Below are 19809 nucleotides of genomic sequence, written 5' to 3' on the forward strand. Positions count from 1 at the left end.
CACCCATTTTCCAATTTGTGTCGGAAGATGGGCGCCCTTCTCTTTCGAAAATAAGCCTGCTAGTGTCTATAGTTGCAACACAGGAGAGCCAACTATCAATCTGTCAGCCTTATGTTTATGTTCACCTCTCCGTAAGTATGGCTCCTGAAGTAATACTCATTTCTCATGGTTCGCAAATTCTGTTGCTTCCTTCTCTGCACATGCTGGTGGAGTCTCACTCATTCCTTATCCAACTTAAGGATGACAATTGATTCTGAATGTTCACTTTCACACTTCAATGTTCTTTTGTATATTGGGAGGACAATAGTAGCTGTATATGTGTAATCTATTTCTATAATGCCTATTTCTTCTTTGGCTCTTGGAATGAATAGTGTTGGTATATTTATTCTTACTTTTCTTGTTTGTACATCCAGTTTTCCAAAATTTGTACAAGGCCAGTCTATAGTTACAAAGCTGTATGAAAGTACAGGAATAGACAGCTAATTGATAGCTTATATCTTATTCTGTACTTAAAAGTATTTTTCAATAGCAGTACCAGTCTACTGTAATGTTCTGTTGATCTTTTCACTTCATAATTTTTGCTGGATTATGGAACCTTCATCTGCTCCTAGAAATTTAAATACAACTTTATTTTCACACTTCTTTGCAGTGCAATCTTTAGTTTTATTTACACATCAAGGAGGGTTGGCTAAGCTCATTTGTTTAGACCAGGGGTGGGCAACCACAGTCCTTGAAGGCCACAACCCAGTTGGGTTTTTAAGATTCCCACAATGAATATGCATGAGATCTATATGCATACAATGAAAGCAGTACATGCAAATCAATCTCATGCATATTCATTGCGGAAATCTTGAAAATCCGACTAGGTTGTGGCCCTCAAAGACCGTGGTTGTCCACCCCTGGTCTAGACCACAAGTCAACCTGATGGCATTTAAGAAACATTTTACTAATTGTTTTGCTGAAGGCTTATCACTGGAGCTGTAGAGCTTTAAATCTACAAAGAAAAAAAAAAACAAGCACTTAAGTCAAGGTTAAAATCTTCAGCCCATTATTCACTTGCTCCATAGTCTCTGTTAGAACTCGCTCCAACATAGTGCTATGTTTCGCTATGATAACTGCGTCAGGGAATTGGGTTCCGGAGGCGGGGATAGTGCTGGGTAGACTTATATGGTCTGTGCCAGAGCCGGTGGTTGGGAGGCGGGGATAGGGCTGGGCAGACTAATACGGTCTGTGCCCTGAAGAGCACAGGTACAAATCAAAGTAGGGTATACACAAAAAGTAGCACATGAGTTATCTTGTTGGGCAGACTGGATGGACCGTGCAGGTCTTTTTCTGCCGTCATCTACTATGTTACTATCCAGCTTATAATCGAAAGAGAAAAACGCCTATATTGCGACCCAAATCAGGAGATGGGCGTCTTTCTCCCATGGGCGCCCAAATCGGTATAATCGAAAGCCGATTTTGGGCGTTTCCAACTGCAATCCATCGCGGAAACGGGTAAAGTTGATGGGACGTGTTGGAGGCATGGTGAAGGCGGAACTGGGGCGTGGTTATCGGCCGAGGAGAGATGGGCGCCTTTAGCTGATAATAAAAAAAAAAAAGGCATTTTTACCGCGATTTTGGGTCACTTTTTTGGACCCTTTTTTTTTTCACCAACAGGCCCCAAAAAAGTGCCCCAACTGACCAGATGACCACTGGAGGGAATCGGGGATGACCTCCCCGGACTCCCCCAGTGGTCACTAACCCCCTCCCACCAAAAAAAACCCACTTTACAAACTTTTTTTCCAGCCTCTATGCCAACCTCAAATGCCATACCCACCTCTATGACAGCAGAGTCACATCAGCAATGCATTGTGGTGGGTGTAGGGTATTGGGCTCCGTGATTCCACTAGCTTGTGGCAAATGCTCACGAGTTGGTAGTTGGTATGCTCTACTCCCATGGTGCTTTTCCCCCTGCTTACTGGGTCAGAGTGTGCCCTGTTTTGTTTCCGGTAGTCCATGAGGTAGTGGCCATTTTTGTAAGCCAGTTTTAGATCCCTTTCACGTGTTAGCCACGTTACAGAACTTAGTTCTTCCCTTGAATGTGGCTGAAAGAGGGCATTGTACAGCATTCTGCCTGCTCTGACCTACTGCTCATCTCAGTACCAGGGAGACTCATTGCCAGTGGGGCACAACCTCTGATCTGCAGTTAACTGTGAGCTTGCTTATTCCAATAAAGGACGTTTTTGGAGAGATTAGTCTTCAGGTGTCAACTGCTGTGCCAATGTTATATAGCAGCAACCAGTCGTAGAGGCCTGCGTGTATGCAGGTCCCTGGAGCACTTTTAGTGGGTACCGCAGTGCACTTCAGCCAGGCAGACCCAGGCCCATCCCCCCCACCTGTAACACTTGTGCTGGTAAATGGGAGGCCTGCAAAACCCACTGTACCCACATGTAGATGCCCCCTTCACCCCTAAGAGCTATGGTAGTGTTGTACATTTGTGGGCAGTGGGTTTTGGGGGAGGGGGGTTGGGTGCTCAGCACCCGTGGTAAGGGAGCTATGCATGTGGGAGCGTTGTCTGAAGTCCACCGCACTGACCTCTAGGGTGCCCAGTTCGTGTCCTGGCATGTCAGGGGGGCGAGTGTACTATGAATCGTGGCCCCTCCCACGACCAAATGGCTCGGATTAGGATGTTTTTGAGCTGGGCGTTTTTAGTTTCCATTATCGCTAAAAAAAAAACAAACGCCCAGCTGAAAAACGTCCATTTTTTCGAAAATACGGTCTGTTCCGCCTCTTCACGTACCCGTTTTCGGACAGACGCCCATGGAGATAGGCGTTCACGTTCAATTATGCCCCTCCACGTGATGTTACTGCACCAGGTATATGACCCTGCCTGTGTCTATCTCCCATTTGTATTTGTCTCTCCCTCCATTTCTGTTTAGATACTGGGGTGGCTGTGTGCCTCAGTCCCCATTTGTGTCTTGCCTCCTATAATTGTGTGCATTTCTCCCTCTGTGTGACTATGTGTATGCTATGGTTTTCTCTGGTGGGAAAAGTTATGCAGAATTTGAAAAACTAGGTTACAAAAGTACCTGCAGCTGCATGCTATGCAGAACAAGTACAAGCAGGAACTTCAGAATCAAGGCAAGGCGAGTCTCTCTCTTTCCACTACAGCTAAAGAAGTACACATGCTATGAAACCTATACATATATTCCAAAACTATAAATACCTTAATACCACCACTCCTAAAATAATCCTGTAAAAACATATAAAAATGTAAAAGTACACAATGATGATACTTTGAGTTTGTGTGGCTGTCAGGGCTCATCTTTTTGCTTTGACTACAGCTACTCTTTGCCTCCCCCCAAAAATAAGCTGATGCCCTAGGCAACCACCAACTCTGAGCCTGTTAAGCTGGAAACAGGAAGGATGACTACAGCTATGCACCTGTTGGCCAATGTATAGAAAAGACAGTTGAAGACACTGCTCTGGACTTTCACTAGCAAGGGAAAGCAAACGCCAAAAGAGGTTTAAAAAAAAAATCAAACAAACATGAGTACCAGTTTAGTGGGTTCTTAGGCACTCTCAGTGTTAAGAAAAGTCCTGGGATGGGCTAATTAGTGTGTACACTATGTAAACCGCTTTGAATGTAGTTTAAAAAAAACCACAGAAAGGCAGTATATTACCCCCTTCCCTTTGATCCCAAATTATTGAAAAGTTGGTTCCAATGCAAAGAAATAGATACCCCAAAACAGTAGTGTAAGGCACAACTTCCTGACACTAGTTCTAATAAATAAAATTATTAGGAATGACAATTGAGTAACTTGAAATAAAGAGAGCATGTGGATAGGAAATAAGTGGGGGTTGCTGGTATTGGTGTCTGTTTAGTTACAGCAAGCTATTGTGTAACTTAGGAATTTCTCAAATGAATAACGTATTGCATTATAATTTAAAGACAACCAAGTGCTTTTGGCTTGGAATCTGTGGAATGCTGCTGATTAAATTGCACAAAAAGTCTATATATGTAAACACAATGCTGACATTGTAAAGACAGCAGAATGATGCAGCACTTCTATCTATTGCCCAGACCATACAAAGCTCTTCCACTGGTGCCCCTGCCTGAACCTGTTATACTTAGAGGGCAGAAGTGCACTATTGTTTCAAAACCTCAGCAACTGAGTTATCAGCGTCTACATTATGTTTATCTAGTAACCAGCTGTGACATACTGTAGATGATTCACTATAATAAACTTGGGTTCAAAATAATTTATCTTTTTTTTATATATGCACTTTAAAATGCTATAAATATTATAGTGTTTTAAATGTGCTCAGACCATACCGTTTACACCCATTATATCCCCAAGAGGAATATGTGGTGTTACAATGGAACCATCATTGCACATACGATGTTCCGCCTCCTAATATTTGTGTATGTACATACAGCTGTGCCCAAGTAGATCTTTATCACCAGTGTATGCATATATCTATAATAAATATGTATAGGTCATAAACTACTCACACTAAATACTGTTAGGCTTGAGCTCAAACCTCCGCCCATACATTATGGTGCATTCTATATTACCATCTGATACATAGATAATAGAACATACAATACAACATTTATTTGAACCTAAAGGAGGTATATATTAATTCATGACACCCTGATCTCACTTCCCCCACATATCGTACATAAACCAACCCACAATGCGATATACACATATATTCACACAGTTATTTCACTTCCCTTGGGGTATATTGTGCTCGTGCTTGTGCTTCATTAAAATCACATATCATTCATCCATTCCAATCTTGCCATCACAATAACTGCACAAAGACATATAAGCTACTATCTAATTGCAGCATCAGTCACACGTTGATCAAGTTATTCCCCTGCAGTTACTACCCTTCCAAGATTCTGTTGTACCAGTTTCAATCAATCTTATTCAGAAGCTTATTAAAGACCCTTGATAACCAATTGTCGGAAATTCAGCAATGTCATTTTGCACCATAATGTTTAGTTTCTCACAAAAACAAGATAACTCTGTTATTCAATAAACACCATTTTTACAATTACAATCGCACTGATGCCATGCTTGCACAGTAGAAAAAGTAGCCAGTGAGTTCTGGCAGTCAATTATGCAAAGTGGTACTTGACAATTTACCCAGATTTGCTTCAATTACACTGTTAAAGTTAGATGACAAAATCTAGGGGTTTCCTTCTTTCCAAATCAATGTGCATAAGTATATGTGTAGCTCTGCTTAGAGTTAGGATAATATATACAGCAAATACTGCATATGAATCACTGAGTGATAAGGGCATTCCTTGGTTTTCTACTTGCATGAGAAATTATAGATTGTGCAGTACATGAGAACTGTAGACTGCACATGAAATCTCTAATGGCTGCAAAGGACTGGGGGCAATGGGGGGGGGGGGGGGGTCATTAACAACCACATGATATAGACTTAGAAATGCTTAAGTACTAGCCTGAGGGATGTCAAGGATAGTGGTCAGGAGTTAATGTACTGATTTAGATTTGATTAGTTTATAATTTCATAATTATGTGCTGTAAAATGTCCTGTTGATTTTCTCACCCTAAGGATTTACAATAGGGTACAAAACCATACAGAGTCAAATAAATATTAACTGAAAAACCTTACGATTAACATTTGGATAATTTTTATACTAGTCTAATAAAAGGAATGACAATTCCATCTCCTTAAAGACCAAAATGGCTACCAGAGAACTACATTTGTACGAAAGGATAATGATTGCCATTAGCTTCAGACTGAGACCGTTCTGCTGTTTCCTCCTTTCATCAGTAGGTGGCCTTGTTGCACCACCTCCTTCACTCTGCTGCAACTTCAGCCTCTGTACTGGGAAAGTTCACCCAAGGTTTGGACTGCTCCTGCTCCAACCTCTGCTTCTGGAGTTTCCCCATATAAGGCTTTGTGCTGCCTGCCCCGGCTCTCAGCAAGATTCTTCTCATGCGAAAACAAAGCTTCCAGTCCCTGAACATTGGCCTTTTTAGGAATGCCAAGCCAGGCTGTTTACAGTTCCTCAGGATAGTTGCCAGACAACATGAACAGCGGAAAAACTTAAACTCTTGTCTGCAGCTGTGGGAGATGAGGCTCTGCCTGAGTCTGCCTTTTCACTCTTTTTCTCTCTATAATCTGGGGGGGATGGGGAAAAGAACCTATGAGCAGGCCTAAGCTGACAGCAAAAGTGTATAGAGACTGATAGAGAGATATGCTGCAGAACAATGATGACCTAATCATAGTATTAATAAAAGGTTACTCAAGTCCACTGAGGCACATGATTGATGAGGAGTTGGGTTTTACACCAGTGCATGATACACACATTGTTTAGTTACTCTCCATCCATTAAAAGCAATAGCAGGGATCACACTCCTAGAATGCATATACCTCAGCCTGTTCAGCATTCACTACAGGCAATATGCAATATCATCACAGTGATTTATATTAAGAAGAGATTTTTTCCAGCTAGAGTCTGCAGTCATGGAACACACACTCACTGCAAAACTATTCAAGAAAAAAACAAAAGAGTAAGCTTTACCAAGAAGGCTAAAAGGTAAGGCAGAGGGAAACAGCAGAAAAGATGAAGCGAAGTGGGCCCAGATAGGTACAAAAAGAATACTGGAGCCTCAGAACTGGAGAAAGCAACAGATTATTAGAAGACTATAATAGTCACCTTCTACCAAATATGATAACCAAAGTGAACTGACACCACAATGAATACTGCCAAACTGTTTCTTGTAATCTACTCAATATCCCTTATCCATCTAATACTAACCACTACACTAGCAGAAATCAACAACATACCCACATTATACAATCACCGAATACTGTCCAGACTCACCATACCATATCAAACCGACAATAACCAACACAAAGGAAGAACACCAACATGTGCACAACCTCAACAAAAGGAAAAGAAAGGAGACAAAAAATCCACACAAACCAAGACACGACAACTAAAAAAAGTCCATATAACACCGAACGCAGAAGACCCATATCAAACAATTCAAGTTGGCTACGTCAACGCCAGATCTGTGACAAAACAACAACAGACTGGATCACATCAGAGAAACTCGATCTACTATTCATCACTGAAACATGGATCCATAACCAAGAGGACCCAATCATCTTAAACCTTTGTCCTCCAGGATACAAAATCACTCACTGGACCAGAAAAGAAAAAAAGAGGAGGGGGTATAGCACTCATATATCTATCTCACCTCACTATCGAAACCATTGCTGAATCTATAACAACCCACCTCAAAATAGCTTCAATCAGAATCCACCACAATACCCTGCTCGACCACCTAAACTGTGTCCTGTTTTATAGACCTCCATGTAACTGGAATGAAAGCCAAACAGACTTCATGGACTTCGTCTCAAACACATGTGTATCCAACTCCAACATACTATTATTAGGAGACATCAACCTCCACCTAGAAGACCCAAACTCTACAAATGCACGAGACTGTAAAGATTTCCTTCACTTATGCAATCTAATATGGCCGAATATGCAAACAACCCACTCGAAGGGCCATACACTCGACCTCATCTCATACAAACTATCCAATGACCAGAACCTAACCATAACACAAACCAGATGGACAGAAATACCATGGACCGGCCACCATAAATTAAACCTATCCCTAAAATGGCGGAAAAAAGGCTCTCTCCACACATGAGAACAACACACAACCCAAACCATGAGAGGCCAAACAGAACCAGATACTTTCTGGCAACAGATATACAATGGGAACACAAACGCACTCCACTCACTATCTTTCAGTTTGGGACAAAAGATGCAGATACATACTAGACACAATAGCACCCCTACAAACAAGAACCTCACGCAGACACAACTCGATACCATGGTTCAATGAAGAATTGAAAAAATTAAAAACACGATCAAGAAGACTAGAACGTGCATGGAAAAAAATAAAAGACGAATACACACTCAACACATGGAAACAGATACAAAGGAAATACAAATATTTTATTTATTTATTTATTGTTTGCATTTGTATCCCACATTTTCCCACCTCTTTGTGGGCTCAGTGTGGCTTACAATAAGATAAGAATAATGAAAATACATTTGTTACAACTTGGTTATGGGTTATATTGTACAAGTTATGCGAGATAATCGAATTATCATTAGGAATATCACAATGGGACATTAACATGAAGCTTAAGGTCAGTGTTAAGACACAAAGGCCTGTGGTGTGCATATTTCTGTGAGTAAGTGTATGAGTAGTGTTGAATTATGGGGGATGAGAGATCATAAGTGGATGTATGATGCATTGATGAACAGTGAGTGTGGACAAAAGGTCATAGTACAAAAGCAAAATCGGGCCAGACTACAACAACACGAAGAAACTATACCATCTCATGAATAAATTACTAGACACAACACCAGTCACCACAACCAACATCGACATCCCATCTGTAGACAATCTTGCTAAATATTTCAACGAAAAAATTATTAATCTACGTAAAACCCTGCCTCTGGATAACACGGACATAGAAAACTTCATAAATGGGCTGGACCCCACCCATGGCGAACACCCAGCGGACTGATTATGGATAAACTTCGCTCTCCTCAGGGTCGACAGTTACTCAGGTGATCAAAAAATACTCCAAAAGCCATTGTCAATTGGACATCTGCCCCAGCTACCTAATACAATCCGCCCCCCACCGCTTCATAACAGATCTCACACCCCAGCTAAATTTCATGCTTCAGCGGGGTATTTTCCATAAAGAAAAAGGCAACATCCTACTCACCCGAATACCAAAAGATACCAAGAAAAAAAACAAACGACATCACCAATTACCGCCCAGTAGCACCCATTCCATTAGTACATAAGTAATGCCATACTGGGAAAAGACCAAGGGTCCATCGAGCCCAGCATCCCGTCCACGACAGCGGCCAATCCAGGCCAAGGGCACCTGGCAAGCTTCCCAAACGTACAAACATTCTATACATGTTATTCCCGGAATTGTGGATTTTTCCCAAGTCCATTTAGTAGCGGTCTATGGACTTGTCCTTTAGGAAACCGTCCAACCCCTTTTTAAACTCTGCTAAGCTAACCACCTTCACCACTTTCTCTGGCAACGAATTCCAGAGTTTAATTATACGTTGGGTGAAGAAAAATTTTCTCCGATTTGTTTTAAATTTACTACACTGTAGTTTCATCGCATGCCCCCTAGTCCTAGTATTTTTGAAAAGCGTGAACAGACGCTTCACATCCACCTGTTCCACTCCACTCATTATTTTATATACCTCTATCATGTCTCCCCTCAGCCATCTCTTCTCCAAGCTGAATAGCCCTAGCTTCCTTAAACTTTCTTCATAGGGAAGTCGTCCCATCCCCGCTATCATTTTAGTCGCCCTTCTCTGCACCTTTTCCAATTCTACTATATCTTTCTTGAGATGCGGCGACCAGAATTGAACACAATACTCAAGGTGCGGTCGCACCATGGAGCGATACAACGGCATTAAAACATCCTCACACCTGTTTTCCATACCTTTCCTAATAATACTCAACATTCTATTCGCTTTCCTAGCCGCAGCAGCACACTGAGCAGAAGGTTTCTGTGTATTATCGACGACGACACCCAGATCCCTTTCTTGGTCCGTAACTCCTAACGTGGAACCTTGCATGACGTAGCTATAATTCGGGTTCTTTTTTCCCCACATGCATCACCTTGCACTTGCTCACATTAAACGTCATCTGCCATTTAGCAGCCCAGTCTCCCAGTCTCATAAGGTCCTCTTGTAATTTTTCACAATCCTGTCACAATTTAACAACTTTGAATAACTTTGTGTCATCAGCAAATTTAATTACCTCGCTAGTTACTCCCATCTCTAAATCATTTATAAATATATTAAAAAGCAGCGGTCCTAGCACAGACCCCTGAGGAACCCCACTAACTACCCTTCTCCATTGTGAATTAGTAGTCAAACTAATGGAAGGACTGGTAACTAAACAACTCAACGACTACATAAACAAATTCACTATACTACATGAGTCACAATCAGGATTCCGACCACAACATAGCACCGAAACAGTACTACTCACTCTCCTATCTAAATTCAAACAGGAGATAGCTACAGGCAAAAGCATTTTCCTCCTTCAATTTGACATGTCCAGTGCATTCAACATGGTTAACCATGATATCTTGCTAAGACTCCTAGACTATTTCGGAATTGGTGGTAACACTCTCAACTGGATCAAGGGTTTTCTAACCACCAGAACATACCAAGTGAAATCAAGCACCAACATATCGTCACCCTGGAAACCAGACTGTGGAGTACAACAAGGATCCCCACTATCACCAATTCTTTTCAACCTCATGATGGTCCCACTAGCCAAAGCCTTATCTACACATGGCCTCAACCCATTCATTTACGCTGATGATGTCACACTATACATCCCCTACAAACATGACTTAGCAGAAATCACCAATAAAATCAAGCTCAGTTTAAACATCATGAACTCATGGGCAAATGCATTCCAACTAAAACTCAACACAGAAAAAACACACTGTCTCATCATTTCATCCCAATACAACGCATACAAACCCACAAACATTAACACCCCAAGATACACCCTCCATATTTCTGACAGCCTGAAAATTCTCGGAGTAACAATCGACCACAACCTCCAACTAGAGTCCCGAGCTAAACTCACCATAAAGAAAATGTTTATCTCAATATGGAAACTAAAACGTGTGAAACCATTCTTCCCAAGAAAAATATTTCGCAACCTTGTACAATCAATGGTGCTAAGCCACGCAGACTATTGTAACAGAATCTATGCGGGTTGCAAAGAACAAATCAAACCGACCAAAACACAGCAGCACGGCTTGTATATGGAAAAACACGTTTTGATGGCGCCAAACCACTCCGAGAAAAACTGCACTGGCTTCCAATTAAGGAATGTATTACATTCAAAATCTGTACGACAGTTCACAAAATCATCTAAGGTGAGGCACCGGGATACATGACAGACCTCATCGACCTACCACCCAGAAACATCAAAAAATTAGCAAGATCATACCTAAACCTCCATTACCTAAGCAGCAAAGGACTCAAATACAAATCCACCTATGCTTCCAGCTTTTCCTACCTGAGCGCACAATTGTGGAACGCACTACCAAAAGTAGTAAAAACCACACTCAACCACATGAATTTCCGGAAAGCACTAAAAACAGAACTGTTCAGAAGGGCATACCCCACCGACCCAACATAAAAACCTGGACATCTGCGACACAACTTAACCAAAGATCGTAGACATATCCTTACTCTTCTTCCCTCTCTAAGCTCTCCCCAATTGTCTTTACCTTACATGTATCTCACTCTACCATAATATCACCTTGATATTAATCGCAGCTTGTATTTGTTCATACCGAAATTGGTTAACGCCGATTACGGTTCCATGTAAACCACATTGACCCTGCAAAAAGGTGGGAAAATGTGGGATACAAATGCAACCAACCAACAAACAAATAAATAAACTGTTGCTTCCTCCGGTTCTGAAGCTCTGCTATTTTATTTTTGCTTCCATCCGGGCCCATTTTGCTTCATCTTTTCTGCTTTAACTTTTTCTTTGGCTGCTCCAAGCTCACCACAGTTTACAAAGCAACCTCAGCAAACATCACAACTAGACTACTGTAATACCTTCTACACTGGCCAAACCAAAAAGAGTTTGTATCAGCTCTAACTAATTCAGAATGCTACAGCACAACTGATAGAAGGCTGCAAGTGGCATGACTACATCACACCCTTCCTGCAAAAGCTACACTGGTTACCAGTGCCTTACAGGGCTAAATTTTAAAGTCTTTCGTTTTTTATTTTCAAGGTCCTCAGACAAAATGGACCAGAGTAGTTAAAGAATGTTAGCCCTTTACACACATTTAAGACCTTCAAAGTCCTCTCAAGGATCATCATTATCTGTACACTTATCAAAAGAAATTATATGATGTGATATCCGCCAGCAAACCTTCTCAAAGTAGCCCCCATACTCTGGAATTTACTCCCAGAGGGGCTACATATAACTCAAGACTACCTCTACTTCAGGAAGCAAGTGAAAGCCTGGCTCTTCTCCCAAGCCTTTAATACATAATGTGACTGACATTCTGCACCTGGATTAGCTTGCTACACATACTGTAACTTAGACCAGTTACTTATCTGTTGCTTAACTATAAAAGAACTTGCCTTGAGTTTACCTAACTATCAAATTATCCCAACTGACCATGCATCTTGTTGCCATCATATATCCTGCTCTTCGTCCCTCATCTATATGGTAAGCCACATTGTAGAAAATCTTTAGCATCATATCTATGTTAGTTGAATGTTCTAATGCATGCTTATTAGGTGTATCATTAGTATTATGCTAACATTGTATTATATCTCTGGTATTTGAATTCCAGTGCTGTTAAATGTGTATATTTTTGATACTGTTTCACAGAAGTTCTATTATTAGGTTTCAATTTACTGTTTTCAAGTTTACCTCATTTATTGTATTTATGTTTATTCTTGGTTATTTTACTATTATTATGCTGTTAACAAAATGATAAGTTTTATGTTACTGTACCTGTTGTGCACTGCCTTGGGTGAATCTCTTCATAAAGGTGGTTAATAAATCCCAATAAATAAAGAAAATAAAAACATTCACTGAGTCAAATTCGAATGACAATTAGTACCCCAAGAAGTTGAGAGGTTTGACACAATGGATCTCTTGATTTATGTCACATGCATCACTGCAGAAGAGAATACATTTCCGATTCCTGCAATATTTCACATCTATATTTAATCAAGTAATCTGTAACACCACCCAGATGTTTACTGCTTACAATGGAGAAGGTAGGAAGGATCTAATGATGTGATTGGGGGGCGGGGAAGCAGCGGCTTCAGTCTGTGCCTCCAAAATTAACTTGAACTTCATTCTGGAATTATTTTTCATTATACAAAGTATTTTGCTCTTACAATACTAGAGACCCAGTTTTCATTTCTCACAAGCAAAATGACAAAAATGCGTGGAGGCACTAGTGAGGAGGAATGTAAAGAAGCAACAGATAATAAACCAGCACAGGAGATGATTACTCTAAAAAAAAGAATGTGCAGTGATGAGAGGAAAAGGACAGACAGAAGGAACACACATACTTCTGGGCATTGAGAATGCTACAAAAAAAACATAGATAAGAACCAATAGGTCTATTATGTGCTGTAAAGCCATAATTTCCTAGGATAATTTACCAGGTATAAGGAGGTCTTGCTTTAACCATCTTCCAAAACTTATCATACCAGAGGAAGAAGCGAGTGGACATCACTTCCATCATCCAATATTTAGAGGTACTGGAGGGGGTTCTAGTTAGGGACCACTTGCACCCCCAGTGAGCCACTGAGTATTGTTGTGAGGTTGGGGGAGGGGGCCCCCACGACTAACCATGGTTCTTTAGTATCTGAGGTGACGTGCCACATTTCAATTCAAAGGACCCTTTTGTTCCCTGCCGCATCTTTACACCAGCTCTGAGCTGGCATAAAGACAGAATAAAAAGCCATGCTAAATAGTTCTTTAATATCAGGACCAATTTCTTAATCAGCATTTTGTACCATACCCTTTAGTGCAATTGATTCTGATGATCTTCACACTCTATTTCTTATTGCATTGGCAGTAAGTTTAGCAAGAGAGAATCAAGAATTAAACCGCTGCACTAAAGGGTAGTGCAGCTTACTGAACTGGGGACCATTTGTAGTGATAATTAAAGATGCCTTTTATTAAGCAACTTTGGAAGTATAATATTTTAAAAAGGGATCTAGTCAACAATGGAGTTATTCAGCTAAAAAATCATCCCATGGAGATTGGCTGAATATAGCCACTTAGTTTCATTACATGTTTATATTTGACTTCCTAAATGTTAGGCATTCTCAAGGACATAATTCATTTGAGGGAAGGGAAGGTTAAGGCTATATGCATCAACTGAACAATTCACTTTGCCAAGACAATCTGCAGAACAGAAAGGACAATGTAAGAAGGTAAGAAAAGATGGGCAGTTTATGAGTAGAGGAGTGGCCTAATGGTTAAAGCAGTGGGCTGAGAATCTGGGGAACTGGGTTTGATTCCCACTACAGCGAATTGTGATTCTAGGCAACTCACTTAATCCCCATTGCCCCCAGGTACAAAACTTAGATTGTGAGCCCAATAAGGACAGAGAAAGTACCTGCAGATAATAAATGTTAACTGTTTTCGATGTACCATAGAAAGGCAGTATATCAAATCCATGACCCTTTACACCTTGAAAATTTACTAATGGCCTGCAGCTACAAAAATACCAGCATATTTTGCTGCTATACAGTTTCGTGATTATGGCACCTGAAATATAATAAGGCTACCTAGAGGGGAAAAAAAAAGACTCGGCTTTGAACACAGGCAAGAACCAAGTGGGTATTCTGAGCAATCTAAAAATTAGTACGATTTCATATCACAGTATCTGATAAAACAAATGTCAGGTGGGGAGAAAATTCAGCATGATGATTCAAGGAATTATGGAAAGTGTCACTTACTATGAACCTCAGACCTGAGAGGAGGCAGCTCTCATGCTCCACCCCTCCCCCCCCCCCCCCCCCCCCCCCATAACCTCTCCGAGGGGAAGAGCAGCATATTCCTCAATGCCTCTTAGGACTGAGACTTTCACCTCAGAAGCTTTCCTGAAAAAGACAGGCTGAGAACTAACAGAGGGAATTTCTGCTCTTCCTCAGGATGCAGGACAGCTGCTCAGGGCTGTTACAGAAGAAATAACAGTAGTCTTGCTATCAGAGTCACTGTCAAGAGAGTCATCCAGACAAAGCTGCAAGTTTCAAAGTGGTTTTTATTATCTGCAGGTTTGGGGAGTTGGGCTGACACCCCACCTCTGCGTGACATGTTTAAATGAAACATGAGGGAATGACAAACGTGTACAAAGTTGGCAGTGACAGGATTAGTCAGTGGGGAGAGGAAATGACAAAAGGAAATTTACACAAAACACAATCGTGACTTCAAAAACGGTGCAAATCATAAATTATATAAACATATCTTTTAAAAAGCAAAAGGTCAAGGTTGCAGTTGTACATATTTGCACTGTGATTGATAAAATAAAAAAAAAACACTTCATAAATATATTATTGCACAATTGATAAAAAGCAAGTGAAAAAAACAAGCTTTAACAGTGGGTTTGATAAACAAGATTTGCCCTGGTCAGTACTGGACATTATTGGAAAGAGTGAGGAAGGACACGGATAATGGTCTCAGAGGGAAGGAGGGTGCAGGGATCCTGGATTCACACAATGATGCCTTGGGGGGGTGGCGTTTGCAAAGAATCCTCTGACACCCCGTGATCCAGTGATTTACTTAGCAAAAGGATGTCAAGCTGAAATAATGGGCTCAGGGAAGTTGGCAAAGGAAGAGTGAGCTCAGGGGAAGAGGAGAAAACAAGGTGGTCTCTGTAAGAGAACGGGAAGGAGCAGAATACCTGCTTCTTTCAATTGAAGGATAATGATTTTTATACACTCGGGCACCACTGTCTCCCTTTTATTAATCCTGTTCAGCTTCACTCTAGTCCCTATACCTAAGGTTGGCAGATTGCTGCACTTACTTCCAGTAATACTGGCTGCTTCTGTCTTTCAATAACACACCACTGGAAACATCTAGTATGAAACATGCCCCATCCCCCTTTCCACTGTGACTCAGAGAGGGATGAAAACACATATCAAAGATTAAATCCCTTTATAAAATTCAAATAAGACCCTCCTTTAACTTATCTATGAAACTGACAGAAGTGGATCCCTCAAAAGAGAAAACAGTTACCAGGAGGAACATGGGAGGTAGTTTGTAAGACCCAAATGGTTAGGGGCACCACAAGAAATGCATCTAGAATTTGCTGTCCCTAAATATATTAAAAGAAAAAAAAAAAAGCCTTTTCTTTTCAGGCCTATGAAATACATCACCCTCAAGACCTGCTTTCAAACCAAAAGAAAACAGCTATTAAGCCCCATAGCATGCCCAGTTACTACAGGAGGTTTCGAACTTCGCTACTCATGGCTCACTGGACAGCAGTGACAAAACGGAGGACCCGCTGCAAAAATTAAATTAAATTACTCCAGAAGATAATTTGTCTCCCAATTACAGTAAATGCTGTAAACCCAGTTCTACTCAAACCAATCATCAGTGTCCTCCCCCCTCTCCCATGGCAATTCATGGAGAGAAAGGGAATGAATGATTTCTCATAAGGACCACATTTCATTGAACACAGCTGTTAGCTCACATAAGGAACCTTTCTGCCAGGTTCTGCTGGCAAGCAAGCCTGGACACGTTTGGCTCTCTGCCAGCAACCTGGGCTACAAAACTGAAAGGCCCTTTGAGGCTGGCCCATCTCTTTGCAGTGGGCGATATCATCAACCAGGCACTTATTTGCATTCAATCCTAAAGGTCGTGATAGTGCTTCCATCTAGGTTTAGTTTTAGCTTGCTGCACTCTGGCACTTTACACAGGTTCCTTTCAATTGAAAGAACTTTTAAGGAAAAGATGGATTTGAGAGCACAAAGATGGTTGTGCATTCCTAATTAAAAAAAAAAAAGGACCCTAACATATGACTGAGACATTTTATTTCCCAAACTAAAACAGTGGTGTAAGAGATTTGCCAAATTGCACTAAACATATACCCAGAATAAAATGATCTTGTGCTACTGAACTAAGAAAGACCAAGTCCATATTACAATAGTTTTCAATAGTAACCTAAAAATTTGTGTCACTGCATTTTGCTTAGAACACAGCTTAGAAAACCAAAACAGCAATGATCATGTGGTTATGCACTCAATGCAACAAAGCAAGCCAAAATTAAAATATTGGAAAAACCTAGAAACCCCCCCCCCCCCCCCCGCCTTATACATTTGTGGCATACAATTGATGAGGAAAAAATGTGTAGAAAGATGGAAAGTGAAATAATTTTAACCATCTAGATGACTAAATTAAAAAAAAAAGATTAAAGGAAAATACTCCTCCATACTAAAATGCCTCAAGAATAATATTTCTTCTTATTTAGTTCCCTATTACTTTTCATGCTGCAAAGCTAAATACTTCAGCAGGTTTTATCTGACATTTCAGAATACACCTGCTCTCTCCAGTAAAACATCAAAAATAATGAACTAATGGACTGATGTAGGGGTCCTAGGAAGTGCATGCAAAACTTCCTTTGGTCACTGGCTGTCTCCCTGGCTTTGTCGAGCAACAAATTTTGGAAAACAAGGCTCATATTGCACCCTTCCTCCAACTGTTATCTACCAAATTTAGCATAATGTGACAAACTGAAAACACTTGACATTTTAGAATTTGTTCGTGGATGCATTCTGTTTTGAACTTGGCATCACTACTTATGGTCCTGATACCAGATTGCATTGTTCATATGCTACAGAAAGGGTGATAGATAAATGGGAAGAGTTCTCCAAATGGGGTTCAGGGCGTAAAAAGTGCAACAGAATTCAAAAAGCATGGAACAAGCACAAAGGATTCATGCAGGAGGAGTTGGAGCAAGGAGAAGGTGTAAAGCCAGATATCAAATAAGGTTTACAGTACAAAAGCTGAAGTGAAAATGGACAGAGTAGACGGGCCCTGTGGCTTTCATCTGCTGTCATATCTTGTTCTATTACTTAAAATCAGGCATATGCTCCTCTGTTCATAGCCAGGTGTTAAAAATCTGATGACTTAAAGTCCCTAATTCTATAATACTTTAGATCCATCACCAAGAAACAATTGTTTTCTTTCATGCCCACTGAAATGTAATAGCCAACTGAATAATCACTCTTTCTTGCAGCTGGGAAGGTTTCATCTGGAAGTCAAAGTTAAAAATAGTATATAAATATGGCAAAAGTCCCTGGCAACAGATTTCTTTAGCTTATTAAGTTTACGTCTTCACAACCGTCCTGTTATTTTTAACTTGTGGAGGATGGAGATCAGGGAATGAGTGTTTATTTCCAAAGTCCAACCAACCGCATTTGTGATATTTTTTAAAAATCTACATTCCCCCATCCATTTGTACTCTTCTGATTGGTTGAGACCTATGATGAGAAGGGGAAGGGTCTGTGTGCATTGTAGCATCTGTGTCATGTTCTCCGCCTTACTGGGAATACAGAACTCAACAAGATGGTCTCACCTTAAAAAAAAACCATCATAAGCCAGAAATTCCCAGCCAATTTATTTTTAACTCTGGAGTCTGCAGACTGAGTTACTGCTATTTGCTTGTGTGTGTTTTGCCAGTGTGGAAACCTTATCTTGTGCATCATAGAGTTAAGCCTAACTACAGTCTGACTCCAGAATTAAACTGGCAGGATTTCCCACTTCTTTTGACATTAATTTTAGCCAATTGTCTCTCCTTTGAGGAAGCATTCAAAGGTCTCTGGGTACACTGAATCCTTCATAGCAATTTCTCTGGAAAACATTTGACAAGAGAGATACAGGCAGGAGAGGCCTGACAAGTCCTGACAAGGCTTCAGGGCAAAGAAAAAAAAAGGAAAATTGTCTGCAGTCAAAATCAAAACAGGTGAAACAATCCCTCCTTGCCAACCCACCCACACGTACCTTCCCTCAAGAGCCTTCAAACACCAGAAGGCTCCCACATCTTTCCTCCACCCAACAAAAGAAAAACAAATTGGCTAAGGGCACTGCAGAATCCCTGAAGCCATTCTTCTGGGTGTCATGTCTGTGCAGGTGATAACCAGAAGGATCAAGGCAGGGGCTATTTGGAAAGTTTGCTAATGACACGGATCAGTGCCCCATTTTCATCCTTCAATCGCTGGTTATCCGCCTTCAGGTCTGCCAGAACCTAGAAAACAGAGGGGGGTGGGGGGATTGTGAAAAAAGATATGTTATAGGTAGCAAAAGGAGACAAAGATACCAAGTCAGAGACTATCACAACTACCGCAAACCAGAAAGGGACTCTCCAAACTTTACCCTCCCCCTACCCTGGTTGGCTACATCCAGTAAGGGGAACACTGATTTGTGAATACTGTCTCAGATATCTTTTGACCCTGAGATTCCAAAAGATTGAATCAGCTGGTCCCACATAATAACACAGACCCTCCTCCATGGCTGCTGTGTGTCACCCTCAGGCCTAAGCCTACCCCTTTCTCTTGACTTTTGATCTCATCATCCATTTTAACATTATTCTTCATAGCTAACTCTGCTTTCCTATTACTGGAGAAATGCTGCACCAGAAAAGTGAAGATACATACCTGTAGCAGATATTCTCCGAGGACAGCAGGCTGATTGTTCTCAAGATTGGGTCGTCATCCGCGACGGCCCAGGAGACCAGCAAAATTTTTCATAGCAAAAACAAAGAACTCTCCAGAACGCTCCGTTGCGCGTGCTGAACACACCGCGCATGCGTGAATGGCTTCCCGCCTGCGATGCGAGCGTGCCCTCCTTAGTTTAATAAAAAGCAAAACAGAAAACTGGAACAACTCCAAAGGGGAGGAGGGTGGGTTTGTGAGAACAATCAGCCTGCTGTCCTCAGAGAATACCTGCTACAGGTATGTATCTTCACTTTCTCCGAGGACAAGCAGGCTGCTTGTTCTCACGATTGGGGATATCCCTAGCATCCAGGCTCACTCAAAACAAAGAGCATTGGTCAATTTGGCCTCACAACGGCGAGGACATAACAGAGACTGACCTGAAACTAAACAGAACTAAGTGAGAGTGCAGCCTGGAACAGAACAAAAATGGACCTAGGAGGGTGGAATTGGATTCTAAACCCCAAACAGATTCT

At 41.1% G+C, this 19809-nt stretch overlaps 1 protein-coding gene across 1 annotated transcript in view; it reads right to left on the bottom strand.

Annotated features, from left to right (window-relative positions):
* Positions 1 to 14865: 14865 nt before the first annotated feature.
* The window catches only part of LOC115468956 (protein phosphatase 1 regulatory subunit 12A-like), a 489777-nt gene continuing 484833 nt past the window's right edge, over positions 14866 to 19809 (bottom strand). The window contains 1 exon segment of the mRNA XM_030201143.1: positions 14866 to 18867. Within this exon segment, the coding sequence (XP_030057003.1) occupies positions 18781 to 18867 (87 nt within the window). The 3' untranslated portion in view covers positions 14866 to 18780.

The sequence above is a fragment of the Microcaecilia unicolor genome, chromosome 4 (assembly GCF_901765095.1).
Source record: "Microcaecilia unicolor chromosome 4, aMicUni1.1, whole genome shotgun sequence".
NCBI classification, from domain to species: domain Eukaryota; kingdom Metazoa; phylum Chordata; class Amphibia; order Gymnophiona; family Siphonopidae; genus Microcaecilia; species Microcaecilia unicolor.